At 47.0% G+C, this 19,605-nt stretch overlaps 1 protein-coding gene across 2 annotated transcripts in view; it reads left to right on the top strand.

Moving 5' to 3' along the window:
* Positions 1-19,605, top strand: part of COL26A1 (collagen type XXVI alpha 1 chain) — a 267,961-nt gene that overhangs the window by 206,182 nt on the left and 42,174 nt on the right. For both annotated transcript variants that reach the window (XM_021005767.2, XM_021005766.2), the window contains exon 4: positions 19,470-19,531. In XM_021005767.2, the coding sequence (XP_020861426.1) occupies positions 19,470-19,531 (62 nt within the window). The remainder of the gene's footprint in view (positions 1-19,469; positions 19,532-19,605) is intronic.

The following is a 19,605-nucleotide window of genomic DNA, read 5'->3' as shown; positions in this document are numbered from 1 at the left end:
CCATCCTCCAAGGCTTTGTGTGGCTACTCCCTTCCCCAGTGCAGATGATAATCTCTGTCACCTGGTGGCCAACTCTCTGGTGGTTAGTGTCCTTGACTGAGCATGTCCTTGGATGCTGTCCACACATCTACTGAGACCCATCAGCCTCTGCTCAAAGGCTTTCCAGCTGTCAGGATGTACTGAAGTTTGTACTTCCACTGGCCCTGCCTTTGAGAAGCCGTCCTTATGTGTGTGCCATCGTGTGGTGCCAGCAGCAGCATCCCAGTGGCAGGGATGAAGAGCAATCTCAATAATTGTTTATCTTATTTGTGCTTGAAGAAGTCACTATAAAATCTTTTCCAATCAACTGAGAAAAATCTGGCATAAACTCATTTTTCTTGTAAGAAAGTTGGTCTACTGTGTACGTATAGTTCAGAGCCTGTGGTTTTTGGGGTTTTTTTTTTTGGTGGAGGGGCCAAGGCCATTGGGGTTAAGTGACTTGTCTGAGGCCAGATTTGAACTCAGCTCCTCCTGACTCCAGGGCCAGTGCTCTATCCACTGTGCCACCTAGCTGCTCCTCAGTGCCTTTTGTTGAAGGAGTCATGAACAGGAGGGGCATGCAACTTACTTTGCCATTCTTGGATTATAGTGATTCTGGCCATGCTTAAAAAAACAGCAGCCCTAAGCAGTCCTTGGTATGAGATCTTCCAGCCCTTGTAATAAGATCCTTAGTACACAAAGAGTGCTCTAATACTTGTTAGCTATGTGACCTTGAGCAAGTCATTTCTCTATTTAGCCAAAAAACAGAGAGAGGTGGGTTAGACTGGAGTACAGTTGGGTGGGCTCAGAACTGGTTGAAAGGGTAGGCCCAAAGAGCAGCTCTTAATAGTTCGATGCTGACTCAGAATCCTCTGGAAGAGTGTCCCAGAGAGCTGGGCTGAGCCCTGCTGCTTACCCATATCACCCTCTGAGCCTCAGCATCCCTTTTTATAAAACGGGGGTCATGCTACTATAGACTACCCACCCCACAGGTTATAGTGAAGAAAAGGTTTTGTTTGCCTCGATGTGCTATGTAAATTTGAGCCATTATTATTTATAATAACCCCATCATCCTCATTTTCCTTACACTGTGCTCTCTAGCAAGTGTCCAGAAAAATCCTTCGCCTAACAGAAGTGCAATCATTGTTGTCTGGTAGACAAGGCTGTGGAAGAGGCATTCCTGGGAGGAGGTCATCCACGGCGGCACGTTTTGTGATAGAGAAATCAGCAAAGTGAAGGGCCACGTGCAGGGCTTGCATTGGAGCGAATGGTTTGTTTTCCTAGAATATAGTGGGCAGGGGGGGGCCAGACTATGGTATCCCTAAGGCCAGGATAGACAGTCTTTTCCCCATCCTTGTGTAGTGACTGCACAAATGAGTATGCAGCATTTGACCTTCTGGGTCATTTGAATGGCTGCAATGTGAGAACCTGTGACCCAGTTCCCTGAAGGATATTTCAGCTGGAAAGAAGAGATGGGAGAAAATGGGCCTGGGGGCTTAAGAACTAGAGACTAAGCATTTTTCTGGCAGTCTCCATCATTCTCACAAGGGAAGCACCAGGGCGTGGACTCACCAGGTGCCATAGATTTCTTTTTCAGCTGAGTCAAGTATGGCTAAGTAACCCATTATCTTTTGAAAATAGAGTTCAGTCAGATGGGGGGGGCACAAAGTTACCTGGGAGAAAGGGGTACAAATTCAGGAGAATGATAAATGCTGGCAGAGTCAGTGGAGCCTGGAAGCCAAGTGGGCAGGTTGTAAGGTATTAACTGGTAATTGCTAATGGCAAGCAGGGTGAGAGTTTTCCGTTGTTCTGCTTGGAGACAACAAGGTTTCCCACGGGAAAACAAGAAGATTCTCAGTCCTTCAGAGCCAGCTGTATTTTTCAGTCCTTTGCCATAATGCCAAACGCTATCTTGAAGCCCAACAAAGTAACACAGGCCCAGAGCCCTGATTCCACAGAGGGGATGTGCCCAAGGAGGTTTAGGCACATCCTGCTCTATACCCCTAAGTTTCCTGTGGAATCGATCTCAGCACTTCTTTGTATTTGAGCATAATCGTGCACTGTGGCTTTGGGAAGGATTGGGTAATGCTTCCCGGACCTGAAGGCCTGCTCTTTAGCTCCAGCCCTGACTAGCTCTGTTGTTTAGTCATTTTCAGTTGTATCTTCATGGTCTCATTTGGGATTATCTTGGCAAAGATACTGGGTTAGTTTGCTATTTCCTTCTCCAGCTCATTTTACAGATGAGGAAACTGAGGCAAACAGGGTGAAGTGACTTGCTCAGGGTCACACAGACAGTAAGTGTCTGAGGCTGGATTTGAACTCAGGAAGATGCATCTTCCTGACTTGAGGCCTAGCCCTCTATCCACTGTATCACTTAGCTGCCCAACAACCACACAACATCACACTGGGCTGACCTCGAGGACTAGGACTGGGCATAGAATTGTCATCCCCATAGACTATGTTATCCCCCTAGTTGCCTTTTGGTCTCTGTTTCACATAATCACATCTTGTCTTCCCAATTCTCTTATGAGCTTTCTGGGGGCAGAGACTCCATCTGCTATGTGTATTCTGCTCCCCCTCCCCAGCCCTGCCCAGTGCTAATAAGTGCTTTGAGAATGAAGGAGTGAGCCAAACAAGGGATCTTTCTCCATATGTTCTCCTCGGCTGTAAGGAATGAACTGCAGAGATTGAGGGATGATTATTCAGCTTACGCTCCTCAGGAAGCGTGATCCTGAGGTCAAGCACCTGATTTACTTCCTCTCCATCAAGTTCTCAGCAATCTCTGTAAGAGACCTAGCCCTTGCCTTGGAGGCGATTTCTTTTATGCCGTCCAGATTTCCTGCCTCCCTCCACCTTGGAGATGTCAGTGAACATACACAGATCTGTTGTATTATCCATCCTTGATTCAGAGCCAGCTTGGGTTCTTGGCTCCCAGGGCTGTAAGAATCTGGCTGCCTCTAAAAGACATTTGGACAGTGCCTCCTGGAAAGAGAGGGACTGTCCAAACACAATTCTGAAAAGACAGAGCCAAGTACCCCTTGTTAGCCATCTTTACACAGTAATTGGAGAGATCAAGATGGAACCATTCAGACACTGTGTGTCCAAGCCAGTGCTGGGTGTTATGGAGCTAGACTGATAGGAAACATGGTTCCTGCCCTCCTTTTAGATTCACAGGCCTAGGATATTTCTCACACCGCAAGGCAGGTCATGATTAGGTCCAGACCATAAGAGCCATCGCATCCCACAAAAGGGGAAGATCCTTGTAGTCTGGCAGAAGGAGGGAAAACTTCTTGGAGAAGACAGGGCTTGAGCTGGACCTTTACAAATAGCTAAGACTTGGACAGGTAGAAGGATGAGGAAGGCCTTTCCTGCTGGTAGATTTGAAAAGAGGCAAGAATGAACAAGATCCCTAGAGTCCTTTCCAAATAAAAAAACAGTCATTCACAGACATTTATTAAACATTATGTACCAGGCTCTGTGCTAGGCACTGGGAAGCCCAAAGAGAAAAATGGAACAGTCACACACTGAAGCAGCTAACATTCTATTGGCAGAAAATAGATGTTACAGCGTGTAAGTAAATATAAAATAAAATATCTATAAAGTAAGTACAAAGTAATTTGAGGGGACATCAGGAGCGAGGGAGATTAGGAAAGGCCTCATGTAGAATGTAGTGGACAGCTAGGTGGTACCACAGTGGGTAGAGCGCTGGGCCTGGAGTCAGGAAGACTCATCTTCTGAATTCAAATCCATCCTCAGGCACTTAGCTTTTTGACTCTAGGCAAGTCACTTAACTACTTGCCTCTGCCTCATTTTCCTCACCTATAAAATGAGCTGGATTTAAGAAATGATGCCCATGATGCTCTCAGAAAAAACATGGAAAGACTTAGATGAACTGATGTAAAGTGAAAGCAGAACCAGGAGAACGTTGTACACAGTAACAGCAACATTGTATGATAATCTACTAGGAATAACTTAGCTATTCTCAGCAATAATGTGAAGCACAACAGTTCTATAGGACTTATGATGAAAGGTGCTATCCATGTCCAGAGAAAGAATCTGAATGCGAGTCAAAGATACTTTTCTTTACTTTATTTTTCTTGGTTTGTTTTTTTTTTGTGTGTGTGTGTTTTCTTTTACAGAATAACTTACGTGGAAATGTATTTTGCATGACCACACGTATTATAACCTATGTCGAATTGCTTGCCTTCTCAATGGGGGAGGAGGGGAGAGAGAGAGAATTTGGAGTTTGAAAAAAAAGAATGTTAAATTTGTTTTTACATGTAATTGGAAAGAAATAAATATTGAGAGAAAAATAAATCAATAAATAAAATGAGCTGAGAAGGAAATGACAAACCACTCCAATGTCTTTGCCAAGGAAACCCCATATGGGGTCAGGTAGAGTCGGAAATTACTGAACAACAACAACAACGAAGAATGTGGAACTTCAGCTGAGCTTTGAAGGAAATTAGGTCTTCTAAGGTGTTGGTGAGGAGGGGAAGCATTAAGTGTTTTATCACCAGGAACAACTTTCTGACAATCATGGTGTGAAGCTCCACCACGCCTTACCAGGAAGGCTATGAAATCATCTCCTCGGGAGATTTTAAAGAAAATAGCTTGAGTACAGCTCCACTGCCCAGTGGCAAAGGGACAGATTTGCTGAACTCTTATGTTCCCTTCAAGCCAAGATATTCTGTTATGCTATTACTTGTGGAATAAATGAGGACATCTGAATCTGAAAGAGGTTTGGAAGTCATTTTTCCCCAAAAATGACTCACTGTCTCTAACTTGCGAGAATAATATATGAGTTAATTTTCATTCACCATCTTTTTTTCTCGTGGGACTGAAGGTATCTTAATCACCAGGCCATCCCAGAGGCATACCCAAGTAGTCCTGGCAATGCTTCTGACCCCTTGTATCCAAGGAATGGATGCCCAAGATAAGGAGGGAACTAGAAAGAGAGCCCTTACTTGCACTTCATTAGTTCAAGTCATACGACTTTGAGAAAGTATATCCCATGGTGTAGAAAGAACTGGCGGATGTAATCAGGGGGTCTCTGTGTTCAGAGGGTAACCAGAATTGGGAAGGCTCTCAAGATCATGTCATAGGAGGATCTGTTGAAGGGAGTGAGGACATTTAGAGAAGAGGAGGTGGGAGGAGAGAGAGGAAAGCTGTTTTCAGTATTTGTAAATATTTGACATGGAAGGTGACATGGTAAGCTCTGCTCCAGAAGGCGCAAGGAATAATGGATGTTTATGTAAAGAAACACTTTCTATCAATCAGAGACACTCAGAAGATGAACGGGCTGCCTACTAGATTCTCTCTCATAAAGGTTTTTAAGCAAAGGTTGCATGACCATTTAGTGAGTATGTTGTAGGCAGGATTCTTGCTCATGTATGGTTTGAACTAGATGGCCTCAGAGGTCCCATAATTTTGTGGCAAGAGATGCTAATACTAAAGATGGGCTGAGGAGAAAGAAGGTAGATGTCTGAGTCTGGAGAGGGGCCAGCAGGTTGAGCCTTATGCCTAAATGGGTGTGGTCACCTGGCTGGGGTGGTTGAAGGAATGCCCCCCTGCCTCCAAATCACTGACCTCCACCAGCTGTCCATGATGCCTGAGATCTACCTTCAATGCATCTTCCTTTTTGATCCTTCCTATCATTTTTAAAAATTCAAGTAGGGCATTGTTTCCAGCTAAAAGGTCTTTAGGACTCATCTAGTTCAGCCTCCTTATTTTACTGCTAAGACTGAAGGCCCAAAATGGGGAAGGGTGTTACTTGAGTTCACACACACCTAAGGATCAGAGACAATTTCTGAGTCCAAATCCAGCACTTGGTTTGCTGTATTCCCTTTGGAAAGGCATATTCCTCGGAAGAGTAACACATTCCACTAATTCCCGTGAAGATATTGATTTATCAGCTCTTTCTTCTCCTCGATGGGAAAGACTTACATTGAGGAGACTGGGCACCTAGGAAGGGGGCTGCTGAAAGGAGGGGGGGAGCAGGATTCCCAAGAAAGACTCCCCCAACGGAACACTGAATTTAGATGCAGAGAGGCCTGGGTTGGTGAGCAGCCTCTGCCACATATTAGTGTGTGCACTTTCTCTCTCTCTCTCTCTCTCTCTCTCTCTCTCTCTCTCTCTCTCTCTCCTCTCTCGCTCTCTCTTCTTTCTTCTCTCTTCTCTCTCTCTCTCCTCTCTCGCTTTCCTCTCTCTCCTCTCTCTCTTTCTTCTCTCTTCTCTCCTCTCTCTTCTCTAGCTCTCTCTCTTCTCTAGCTCTCTCCTCTCTTCTTTCTCTTCTCTCTCCCTCTCTCTCATATATATATGTGTATATATATGTATGTATGTATATATGATAAGTCATTTAACCACTTTTGTCTTCAGTTTCCGAATCTGGAAAATGAAGCAGTCAGTGTCACCTAGTTATTCTTAATTAATTCAAGTCCTCTGTCCCAGGTGAATTACATCTGTGGGTTCTAAAAGATCTGGTGACTGTCACTGAGCTCCCGTCAGGGGCATTTGAAAGATAATGGACATTGGCATTGGCACTGCAGGATAGGAGTGCAACAAATGTCCTGATTTTCAAAAACAGGAACGGAAGAAAGTCTGAAAAGTACAGGCCAGCGAGCTTGGCTTTTATTTCTGGGAAATGTAGATGATCAGGGACCATCTAGAAGAGAAAGCAAAGATTACAAAGAGTTGGCAAGAAAAGATCTTGCCCAGATTCAGCTGATCTCCCTTTGTGACAAGGTTACAAGCTGAGGGGAATGCTATCAATATAGTTTACATAGATTTTGTGAATGAATCAACAAAGAAGTTTAAAGAATCTATTAAATGCTTACTGTTGTGCCAAGCAGTGTGCTAGGTGTTGGGTTTACAACAGAAAAAAATGCGATAGTCCCTGCTCTCAAAGAGCTCTCTTTTTGAAGTCTTTTTTTACATTTAATTTTTATTTTATTTTTCTCAATTATATGTAAACAAAAAATTTTAACATTCATTTTTTTAAAAGTTGAGTTCCAAATTCTCCCTCCCTCTCCACCCCCTCCTTGAGAAGGCAAGCAATTTTCTATGGATTATACATGTACAGTCATACAAATATTTCATATTAGCCATATACTTCACTCTGTAGGGAAATGTATTTAGCACAAATGGAAAAATGCCAGTTAGCCTCTTGTTTGTATTTTCCCCCTCAAATCTAGCTTGTATCCAATGGAGGCCTATAATTTCATTTTATTTTTCAGTGCCTACTTACATATTTTTCTCCAGTTAAAGAGCTTTAATTTTGGGGCGTGGCCTTTATTCGGGGGGGTCTCTGTCTGAACTGATTTAGGAAACAATCCAGACATTACAATCAAAGCATGAGCACCGTCCACCCCACACGGTCAGCTCAGTGGTGCTCCTGGAGACCTCGTGTTGCACATTCTTTTTCTCTTTTCATTACTGAACAGTCGTGGGTACCTGCATGGCCTGTTTGGACAGACACAGGTCTGTGTGTTTATATAGAGAATTATAGGGTAGGGTCCAAGAGGTCATTGCCTTGAGTGCAGCACTCAGAGGACAAGAAAGGCTGAGCCTATGTAAAGGGGACTCAGTAGCCTTGAAGATTTCTTGTAGCTCTAGCTTGAGGACCCTATGGCCTTGTCCATTATTAAGCCAGGTGGAAGCCTCTCTCTTGCTTTCTCTCGAGTGGTGTGTGTGCAAAGGGGCAGGCGGGGATCACACACCCATCTGGTCTTACTTCACGGCCCACCTGCATTTTCCCAGGCATGTTTCTCAGGTGATGCCTTGCTCCTGCACAGTTCCTCACTTGTAAAGTTTTCCAGCCTTTTCACTCCCACCGCGTACTGCTCCATTACCCTTTCAGGGATCCCCAGCCTCCGTTCTTCAGACGCAGTATTTCATGATTCACAAACAGCATCCCTGCAAAGAGTCCTAGTGTTCAATGATGGGCCTTGGTTTCAGTGAGAAGCTTGGGCTCATTAAAAGCATGGTGCAGTTTCCCAAAGGCCTTCAGGCAGCTCCCCTGTTTGACGCAGGGCTGGCTGCCCCACCAGGACGTCTGCATACGTAAACCCTGCTACTCCTTGTCAGTCCAGCTGCAAACCACAGACTCGTCTTCTGTGGGTGCACAAGGCCACAGTCAGGAGTAGAAATCACACAGAGACACAATATAAGGAAGAGCTTCCTAACAGCTGTCTGGAGTGGATTCAGGAGTTCTCCCTCCTGAGGAAGAGCTTTCCAAATGGACCCCAAAGGGTCACTTGTAGAATGAATTTCTCTTTAAGGACAGATTAGACCAGATCAATACATCAATCTATGTTTTAAGCACCTGTTTGAGGCAGCTGTCTGTATGTGTGTATATGCATGTATATATGTATAATATATGTAATCTCTTTGTATATGCTGTTATTATTGAGAGTGTGTTTAGGGCTATTTAAGGCAGGTAGATGGCACCATAGTACATGGAGCGTTGCACTTCGAGTCAGGAAGACCTGAGTTCAAATCCTGCCTCAGACACTTACTGGCTGTGTGATCTTGGGCAAGTCCATGAATCTCTGTCTGCCTTAGTTTCCTCATCTGTAAAAGGTAATTGTAGGATCCAAAGTGCTTAGCACAGTGTCTGCCACATAGTAGATGCTTCATAAATGTTGTTTCCTGCTTTCTGTGTCTACTTTACTCTGTAAACTGGGGTTTTTTGGAACCAGACCTATGATTTCATTGTTAGGGGAACTTTCTGATTAGGAAATTCCCTCTACAAATATAGATTGCAGACGCTTTGCCACTTATAGTCTTCCTGGGTTGGCCGGGAAACTCAGAGCTTCAGTGACTTGCCCAGGGCCACACAACCAGAATGGGGCAGAGATAGGTCTTCAACCCATGATGCTCAGGCAAGCCCTGGCTCCCCTTTTCTGAGCTGCCTGTCACAGGAAGCTGTTATGTTAGGAAAGTCATCCCCCCCAAAAGTGCACTGACAAGATTCTACACCCTGCCGTAAAGGGGGCGTGGAGAGTCACAAAAGCGGGGCTCTTCGCTGTCCCCAAAATGCCAGAGTTTTCGTTCCCACCATCTTCCTGTATGGATTGCACTTGAATTCCACTCCCCTCCCCCAGCACTGATGCCCTTACACATGCAGCTCAGTTTTGAAAAGATGCCCTGATAATGAAGAGGCTCTGGACAAGCAAACGTCGGTACTTTTTGTGACTGAGGCTGTTGCATCCTTCTGTTAGGGGATGGATGGTCAAAGGTCAATGCCTCCAGCCCATGCTCAGTGGTCATGATATCTGATGGGGGAGGAAGCAGAGGTGAAGAGGAGGTCAGAAGCTTGAGCCACAGTCAGAACCAGGAGAATTAGAGAGAGAGACATCAGAGCAAAGGGTCACCCAAAACAAGGTCAGCAAAATTGTTGGTTGGAAGAAAGGAGTAAACAGAGAGGAGTCGTTCTGGGAAGGTCCAGAGCCAAGGATGTACAGGCTGAAAAAAGCCAGAGGAGAGAGTTGGGACAGATGAACTCAGATTTGCCAGAGAAGCTCCGCCAGCGTGTGCTCTGGGCAGCATCACGCCAGCTATTCCACCTTCTGCTCCACAGAGGGGCCAACCTGTCCAAAGCCAGAATCCACACTCAGAGGGACCTGGTTTTGTCCTCCATCAACCATGAGGCTTTTCTGTAGAACACCAATTAACTGTATAACCATGAGAAAAAGCCAGAAGGAAGTAATCCAGGGAAGGGAAGGCATACAAGGCTGGGGTTCCCTTCCTTCTGATGTCTGAACCCCTTTTTTAAGCATCTGTGTATGTGCTCTTGGGGTCCAAGACCAGATCAACACTGTCAGGAAGCAGTGCTCAGCTCAGCCTGATTTTGCCACCTCCTGAGAAGGATCCCATTATCCTGAAGGGTGGTAAGGACATCACGAGAATTTCTTAAAACAAAATCAGCTTGAATTCACTTTAATTCAAAGCATTAGGTCTGATGAAAGCCCACTTGAACTGAGGCCTGGTTCAGATTCCTTCTCCTCTGGGATGGCTCCCCAGTTGGTGATGAACTTTTCCCATAATCCCACCCCAGCCTTCCCCTACTACTTGATCCAGATCTCTCTGGCGCAATCATCTTGGATCACCTCGTGTTATTGTTAGTTGTGTGTCCCATTTTGGACTGAGAGGTCCTTGACGAGCGGTCCTAGACCAGGTCTTATCCTTCCTGCTAAACTCTGCCTTCCCCTTGATAGTGGCATGATCCCGTGCTCATGTTTGTTGGACATTAGGCTTGGTGATGAGGAAGATGTGAAGACTGAGGTATGGGGGACACTTTGAGAAGGAACAGCTGGGATACCAGGACGGGTGGATATCAGTAGTGTGTCAGGGCTAAGAAGGTTGAGAGTCTGGTGATGATGGAGCCTCTTAGAACTTTGGGAGACAAGACCCTGGACAGTGAATTTTGTAAAGAAGGTCAGGAGACAAAAATAAAATACAACAAGGAGGAGGAGAAGGAGGAGAAGGAGAAAGAAGAAGGAAAGACAGAAAGAAACAAAGTAAGTTAGGAGTTCAAACCAATTAATCAGTTATTTCTCAAGTCCTCACGATGTGCCAGACCCTGTGCCAGGCATTGGGAATGCCAAGACAAACATGAAGCAGCGTTGCCCTCCAAGAACAGACCTTTCCTTGGGCCACAAATGCTGCCTTTGCCTGCTTGGCTGCCATATAATCCTGTGCTTCTCCTTCCTTGTGCCCTCGGGCAGACAGTGGGTTTCCCCAGATGAAGCTCTCAGAGCAGCAACTCTGGGGTCAGAAGACCCAGGTTCCAAGCCCTCCTCGGGTGATTCCTAGCTGTGCGATCCCCAGCGAGGCCTTTCCCCTCTGGCTCAGTTTCCTCATCAGTCAAATGAGAAGGTCAGACCAGGCAGCCCCGAAGGCTCTCAATCTGTAACAGTGACACCAACCACAGCAGTCACAATAGTGATGACGATGATTTCTACACTTACTATTCACCAGGCACTGCACTGAGCATGTTACAATTATGATGTTGTTTGATCCTCCAACAGCCCTGTAATGTAGGTGATGTTGTCCCATTTTACAGCTGAGGAAATTGAGGCAAACAGCTCTGCCGGTCCTGTGATCCTGTCTCAGCACAGTGCCTGGCACGTAGTAAGTTCTTAGTAAATGCTTGCTGACTTGTTGAGACTCTGAATGCTGGGAATCTGTCTCTTTTCTCCCCTTCACAACAGAGTCATGCAGGGCCAGGAAGAGCTTAGTGGCTCCAGGAGCCCCGGGTGAGCCCCTTCCACCCAAGGAGGCTTCAACATTGACTGATCTAAGTAGGAAGCTGTAGGGCAAGAAGGAAGGGGCTTTGGAGAGACTTTGGAGCGTCAAAAGTGGAGAGAAACAGCCTGAAGAGGGGCTTGGGGGCCGCCTGAGGGGGCAGCGGGCCCAGGGAAAGCTTCCTACAGAAAACGGTAATGATGCAGTTCACACCCCTCCTCTCAGTGGACCTCAAACTCGGGTCCCGAAGGAGCAGCCGCAGATAAGAAGGAGGCCAAAACTGGACCCAGGCCCTCTGATTCTCAACCAGGAGGCCCTTCCGCCCAGCCCACATACAGCTGTCTCTCCCTGCTTCTGTTGGCACCAGGAACCTGATCAGTCAGTAGGAGTTGTGCCGAAATGTCGCCAAGCAGAACTTGGCCCTGGACCCAGCCCAAGGTGCTGACCGCAAAACTTGGCCCCAGGCTGATTACATTTTTTCCTTCTGATTCTGCTTTCTGGACTAGCTCTGACATTTCTCTGTCTCGATTTTCATTCTGTTTTGAAGCCTTGTTTATGAGCATAACGAGTTTCATACAGACGATAAAATCTTGCTAACAGATGAGCTCCTTAATAAATACCCTAGCAACAAAATGAAGGAAGTGGGGAATCAGGGGCGAGCCCTGCTGCGCTGCCCCATCGGAGGGAGAGCAAAAGGAGAAAAGTTAAGAGCCGCCTCTCAGAGCAAATGAGGCTTTCTCCCCAAGTGAGACGATTAATGTTGTCTCCTAATGTCGTTTGCTGATATTTTTAGGACAACGATGGGGCAGTGAAGTGCAGTGGAAAGAACTGGAGTCAGAAGACCTGGGTTCAAATCCCACCTCTGACACTTGCTCCCGGTGTTGCCTACAGTGAGCCATGTAGACCTTTTCAGGCCTCAGTCTCCTCATCTGTAAAATGAGGGGGTTGGACTGGACAAGCAGCCTCAAAAGTCCTGCCAGCTCTACACATAGGACCCGTGGCATGGGAAGCTCCCTGCCCCAGGTGATGCGAGCCCCTCTGCTGAAAAGACCCTTCCCCTTCCTGGCCCTGGTGTCTCACTTTCCACCATTATATTTTCCTTCCTTTGGGCTCCGAGTCACCTTCCCCAGGCATCACTCCTCCAGTGCCTTGGACCTCAGAGGAAATGAGGTTACCGAGGGCCTTATCCCCGACAGAGGAGAGCATTAGGTAGTGGGGCAAGGAGGAGGACAGAATAATGTGTATAAACGATGGTTTTCCTAAAATAGACTTTACCAATTGAACCATTTTAAAGTTGGCCCTGACGGTGTGTCCCACTGGTGTCAAAGACAGCTTCATAGCTGGACATTGAAATCCCCTGGTTCTCAAGAGGATCAGCCTGGCCAAAGGGCCGGGGGTGGTAGATTAGGAACAGTCACCAGGCATTTGTCAAGGCACCATTCTGCACCAGGTCCCACGCTGGGCTCTAAGGATGCAAAGGCAAAAATGAAGCGTTCCCTGCCTTCAAAGAGCTTGCGGTCTAATGAAGGTAACAAAATAGAAGATGTGTGGCTCTTCCTTCCAGAACTAGATATATTATAGGAATCAAAGGGCCCAGCCATGCAACAGATTTCCCTCCATGGAAGAAAGGATCTGAAATCCTAACCAAGATGGAATTGTGGTATGAAGGAAAGACTCTGATTGTCACCCACGACTAGGCATTACATCAAACAGAGGAGTGTGAAATAAAGACAGGGCCAGGCGGGTCAGCGAAAGACTGAGCCATCCTGAGGGTCGATTATGTAGGGAAAGCTAACAATCATCCCCGAGGCTGTTCTCACCGTTCTTACTTAATTGTTCACACCTGCTTACCTTCAAAGTCTAAGGGTCAGAGTATTCTAGCCTTTTAGGCACTGAGAAGTTGGTGAGCCAAAGGATCTGAATAATGAAGCCCTTATGGGTAGGAAAAGGAAAAGAGTCAGGCTCTAACCTCAATTCCTTATCCCATATTTAAGACTTTCCAGCTCTGGCCCTCAACGCTGATATCTAAAGATCCTGGGTGCTGGTCCTGGATTTGCCACTTCTTCAACCAACAAGCATTTGTTAAGCACATATTGTATTCCAGGCACTATGCCAAGCCCTAGGGATACAAATAACAAGCAAAAACATTCCTTGCTCACAAGGAGCTTCCATTTTGAAGGGGAAGGCAACTAGGTCCATACACAATAAATACAGAGTAGATAGAAGGCACCTGTGAACTTGGGCAACTCACTTCACCCTGTTTGCCTCAGTTTCCTCATCTGTAAAATGAGCTGGAGAAGGAAATGGCCAGCCGCTCCAGTATCTTTGCCAAGAAAACCCCCAATTTTAGACATGACTCAACAAGAACAGCAAAGATAGAGGGAGCCTTAGAAAGGAAGGCTCGAGCATCTTAGACTGGGAAAGACCACCTGCAGGACTTGGCCTGTGACCTGAGCCTTGCAGGAGGCCAGAGAGTCCACGAGGCAGAGGTGAGGAGGGAGAGTGTTCTGGGCATGAGGAATGGCCAGTGCGGAGGCACAGAGATGGCGGATGGAGAGCCATGCAGTGGGTGAGAAAAAGCAGTAGGCCAGGATGGTTGGGCTATAGAGTGAGCAGAAGGGAGTAAGGTATTAAAAGACTCAAAATATGAGAAGTACGCCAGGCTGGGAAGAGCTTTGAATGCTTTTTTTCTGTTTGACCCCAGGGGTAATAGGCAGCTATCAAAGTTTACTGAGTAAGGGTGTGGCTTGGTGAGACCTTCAATTTAGGAAAATCAATTTGTGAAGTGAGTGGAAGGTGGATTAGAATGAACGGGGAGAAAACTGAAGGGGGGAGTCCAATGAGAGAGCCATTTTAATAGTTCGGGTGCAAGGTGTTGAAGGCCTGAGCTAGGGTGGTGGCCGTGTGAATGTCTGTAGAAAAAGAAATTCCAAGACTTGGAAACTGATTGGCTACACGGAGTTGGTGGAAAGGAGGAGTCAAAGATGGTAGCAGGGTTGTGAAGGGTGGGAGACTGGGGACATGGGGCTCAGTCTGTGGCCTGGGGCAAGAAACTTTGCTCCTCTGGGACCTGTTTTCTTCCTTTAATGTCCAAAGCCTTGACATTCTCTAAGGTCCCAGTCATGAGTCTGTGAAGTGATTCTTTTGTCCTGTAGTGGAGAAAGAAAGCTCACACAAGTTTTGTTTCCACTGGCCTGTGCAGACCAGTAGAAGACAGAAGGTAGGGGAGAACTGAGGAATAAGAATGCTGGAGGGGACTTCAGAGATGCCTGTCATCAGGGATGAGTGTGTAGTGCAGCCCATTGCCCACGGAGGAGCCGCTGACTTGTCCACAGCTACCCAGCTAGCCTGGGGCAGAGCAGCAATGAGGCTGAGGCACTCCGACTTGGCTGCTAAGAAAATCTCATCTCCACCAGATTGTAAAATTAGAAAAGTCTGTCTGCATTAAGGAAAAAATGCCTGAGAATTTGGATACAGAATAAGATGGCATGGATGGCCCCAATCTGCAGCAGAAGAGGAGTATGCAATGCAGCTTGATGGGATTGTGAATCCATCCAAAAGCCCAGGTTTGATGTAGTGGAAGGAGCAGTCCTGGCTGTGTCACTTATTGCTGATGTGGCCTTGGGCAAGTCACTTCCTCTCTGTAGGTCTCAGTCTCCTCATCTGTGAAATGAAAGGGTTGAAATAGATGGCCTCTAAGATCCATCCCTTCTTGCTCTAGCTCAGTGATCTTAGGACCTTTCAAGCAGTTAGAAACACAGCCCTTGACAGCACATTTAGAATCTAAAGTCATTTGCAAAATGATAAAAAAGTATTTACTAAGAGTATTTTCTTCCAAAATATTAAATAGTAGTGTAGAGGAAATTGAGGCTGCAGAAAGCTTGATGTGAAACTCAGTTAAACTGCATCATCCCCAAACCAAGCCATTTATGGTTGAAACTGGAAAAGAGGATGACAAATATAAATGAGATTGGAAATGATCCGTCATCTATTCCAAGGTGTTAGATTTCATTGACGCCAGTGAACCACCCCTTAGTTCATAATGTACTTATTACGTAAGGAAGTTGAACTGGTGCTCGAGGTGTTGAGGTCAGGAACAGCTGGCCCAGAGCAAGTGCACACAGAGAATATCTGTGCTGCAGGCGACGCCATTTTGAAAGGCTTGATGAATCAGTTTTCAGGATGTCTGGGGAATAGGGGGAAGATTACCTAAATGGGGGGGTCATATTTAATTTTACTACCAATAAAAGGCAACTAAGAGGACATTAGTAACTGATTTATATGCCTATTTTCTTGTCACTATAAAATCATTATGAGAATGATCTAAATATATGATCGTAAAGCAGGGCATTCTTGATGAAAATATGAGAGATATGCCAGTCATTTAAGGAGCCCGAAGCATAACAGGGGACAGCCTGAGTGTTATATTGGTGATCATAACAATAGTAAGAAGGCTTTTCGGCATGCTGTTTGGAGTCGGTAAAGAATTTCTGAGAGGACGAGAATTGGGCAGGATGAGAAGGCATGGAGGGGTGGTCATCTGCAACTGGGAGGGTTTTAAGGATCGAGGAATGCTTCATATGTGAGCCTGGAGCAAGCGGCTGAGAACTAAGACAGTCGGCTGTATTCCCAGATAAGCGTTGGGTTCATCGTGCCTCTCCTGTCCTGTACTTAGTGAGTGGATTTTTGGACCCTGTTCCACTTCACAGTCATCTCTGCTCGGTCCCATCCCACATTCAGCCTGGTGAACCTTTTGGGATCCTGCCTTTGTCACCCAAAGCGTTAGTAGTTACTCCTCCTTCTTCTGTATCGTCTGCAAGTTTGCCCAGTGTGCCATAGATGCCTTCATCCAAGTCATTCATAAGAATGTTAAAATTGCAAGATGAGGCAGTCAGTGAAGTGCTCCATCAGAGGACTTCCCAGTTTGCGCTGACTCATTATGACTCCCCTTTTCTAGTGTCCAGTCATTCAACCAGGTCCCAATGTGCCCACCTCATGTCCCAGCCATCATCCATCCCACTTCTCTCCGTTCTCCCCTGAAAAATGCCCTGACAGTCCTAGTTTGCTATGTCTGCAGCATTCACTGATCTACCTTTCTCTTGTCTCTTTTGTCCCAAAAGGAGGTGGGATTAACCTGGCATGAGCTGTTTGGGGTAAAGACATTCTGGTTTTTGACTACTGATGTTTCTATAGGATCATAGTGTAACAAGGGTCATCCCATGAAGCACATTCCAAGGTTCCCTCTTGACTCTGACAAACCCTTGGTGTGCTCTCAGGGTCAGCCAGAAGCAGGAGGGGCGACCCTGAGCACGCTTCGTGGAGCGGACTTCATAATAAGAGTATCATAGAGCTCCAGGGACTTTAGAAATATAACCGGGGCAGCTAGGTGGCACAGTGTATAGAGAGCTCTGGCCTTGGAGTCAGGAGGACCTGAGTTCAAATCCAGCCTCAGATACATAACACTTACTTCTAAGCAAGTCACTTAACCCCATTCACCTCACAAAATAAAATAAAATAAAATGAAAAAATAAATAGAAATCTAACCCCTTCATTTTACAGATAAGGAGGCTGAGGCCTAGAGAAGGTGATTGCTCAAGTCATAAGGAGCAAAGCTGGTCTTCTGACCCCAAATGCAGCATTATTACCATGACCAATCCTTTTGATCAATGAGAACTTTCTAGAACACATGATTAGAGGTGAGATTGCCAGCTCCTCCTCCTTCCCTCTGGACCAGTTGCCATTTCCCCACCCTGTGGCACCTCTTCCACTCTCCACGTGCCTCAAAGAGCCCTGCCCGTGGCTCAGTGACCACATGCCCTGGTTCTTTCTTTCCCCCCTCAGAGTCTCTAGTGGGTGTCACCTTCTGGGTCTGGGGCTTGAGTTCATGGAAGGAAGAGGAGGTCAGACATTTTCTTACTCTCGTCTCACTTAATATTTGGTTTTGTTTCCCGGTGAATCCTTTTCTTGCCTCTTTCTCAATCTAAACATTATGCCTCTTAAGAGGAAATAACAGCAGGATAACGTTTAGAAGCTGTCTCAGCCAAGGGTAGAACTTGTGGGGGGAAGGAGGGGACCAGCTCCTGTCACCAGGAGAGGCCCACGGTCATCATTTTGACAAGCCTCAAACAACGAACATGTATTTTGGAGGAACCTGCTGTGGTGCTAGGGGACTGAGCAGGAACAAAGAAGGGTAAGGTGCAGTCCGTGACCATTAACTGCAGGCACCGGCACCTGACCGAGAGAAAGATAAGGAGCAAAAGACAGTCCGGGATGGGGGCGTTCTGAGGAGGGGAGAGCATCTGGGGGAGGTAGAGTGGGCGGGGGAGGCTTTCCTTGGAGGACGGGGTTGAGTGTGGCGTCTAAGAGCAGGAGATGAACAGATGACGCCGCGACCCACTGGCCTTTGCCCATCTTTTAGGCCCGTGGTAATGAGCGGGAAACGGAGCAGGGCGAGAGCCTCAAAGATTAAACAGCCCTGCTTGTCATTTTGTTCTCACTCAGGGATTGAGAACCTGCGGCCTCGAGGCCACATGTGAGGCTGCACTTGAGGACCTAGAGGGCTACATGTGGCCTCGGGCCACAGGCTCCCCATCCCTGCTCTCACTTCTCAAAAGGAACCACATGCTATCCTTGTCACCTCCACTGGGTCCCTTGGGAATATCAGCGCCAGCCCTACCTCCCCAACATTGCCCAGGGCCCCCTTAAGATCTGATGAGCAGGTCCACAAATATGGCCCTCCCTGCCCCTCCTTCCTCAGGGGGCTGATGTGCGGGTACAGTTAACAATGAAGGTGAACAGGTCTCCTGTGCTCTTTAGCATCCTACAGATAGAGTGCTAGCATTATTATAAACAGATACCATACAAGGCAGAAGTCATTAATTTAGGCAATGTAACGGAATGTTTGCTTTGTTGTTGACCATCCCTGAAGCCCTGGCTCGCTGTTTGACATTAAACAGGCCCTGGAGAAACAGCGAGGTTACTGGCTCCCTTGGGGTGCCAGGGACCACCTCAGCAGCAGGATGTGGTTTCTGGCAGGAGATGACGTGCCTTGGAGTGAGGGAGCAGAGAGGCTGAGCTCTTGAAACGCTGCCCCGCCCCTCCTCTGTCCATCGCCCTGCAGTGTAGACCAGGGCAGGATCAGCAGGGATGAGAAACAGAGGGGAGCTGAGCAGAGAGGGGGCGTGTGGTGGTGGCAGAGCTGAGGAGAGGTGGCAACCAGCCCTTTGTTGTACTTCTCTCCGTGACACACGCTTAATGTGTTATAACCAGGGACAGTGCTCGGTACACAGCAAAGGCTTAATAAATGCTTGTACGAGTGAATGAAGAGAAAAAGAGTCAAGAAGTGTTTGTCAGCAAAGTGTATCCTGTTTTAGATCATGACCTGCCTCATAATTTATTCAGATAGATTTTCCAAGTGAATTCACAGTAGTCAGGGAAGTTGAAGAAGACCTGAGTTCAAATCTGGTCTTGGGTACTTACTAGCTATGTGACCCTGGGCAAATCACTGTTTGCCTCAGTTTCCTCATCTGTAAAATGAGCTGGAGAAGGAAATGGCAAACCACTCTAGGATCTATGCCAAGAAAACCCCAAATGGGGTCATGGAGAATTGGACGTAACTGAAACAACCGAACACCAAGGAAGTCTTCCTGCACATCATGGCGAGTGGCACTGAAGCGCCTCTCATGGACCATTGTGCTGGGCAGTGCCACTCTGGTGACCTGTGCCACCTGCTTCACCTGCCCCAGGGGTCTAGTGCTGCATCTGATGAGCCCCAGCGAGGGGATGTTCAGACTCTTTTTAAAAATAATGTCACCAAACTGTTCACTTGTGCCGGCACCCAAACCATAGGCACAATTGTACCACATAGATATGAACCCTTGGTACCAGCCCAGGGCGCCTGGGGGATGCGTTCCTGAGAACCTTGCCCACCAGGGCAGGTCATCCAGTGCCCTGGCGGGTATGGAGCAGGGAGCGCTGGGAAGTGTCCCCACCACACGTTAGCATTCTCTTCATCCCTGTCTTAAGTGTAGATGTTCAACACCCAAACAAGCCGAGCTCTGATCCTTGTGCTTGTCAATGTCCAGAGTGCCAGGACTCGTTCGGGCTGGTTCCAGCACCCCCAGGAGCCCAAGGGGTCAGAGGGCAGAGATGCTGCTCTCCTGCCTGGCTTGTGCACCAATGTCAATTCTGCTTCTCTCTTTCAGAATGCATGAACTGTACCCGGTTGAACGACATGAGTGAGAGGCTGTCTGCACTGGAAGTCAAGGTCAGGACCAAGCCTGCTTGTGGGGGGAGGGCAAGGGGGAGGGAGGAGAGGAGGAGGAGGAGGAAGGGCTGCTG

The sequence above is a fragment of the Phascolarctos cinereus genome, unplaced genomic scaffold (assembly GCF_003287225.1).
Source record: "Phascolarctos cinereus isolate Bilbo 61053 unplaced genomic scaffold, phaCin_HiC Scaffold_5;HRSCAF=322, whole genome shotgun sequence".
Classification (NCBI taxonomy): Eukaryota; Metazoa; Chordata; class Mammalia; order Diprotodontia; family Phascolarctidae; genus Phascolarctos; species Phascolarctos cinereus.
Note: the sequence above shows the minus strand (reverse complement) of the source record. Positions and strands in the feature narration are given on the sequence as shown.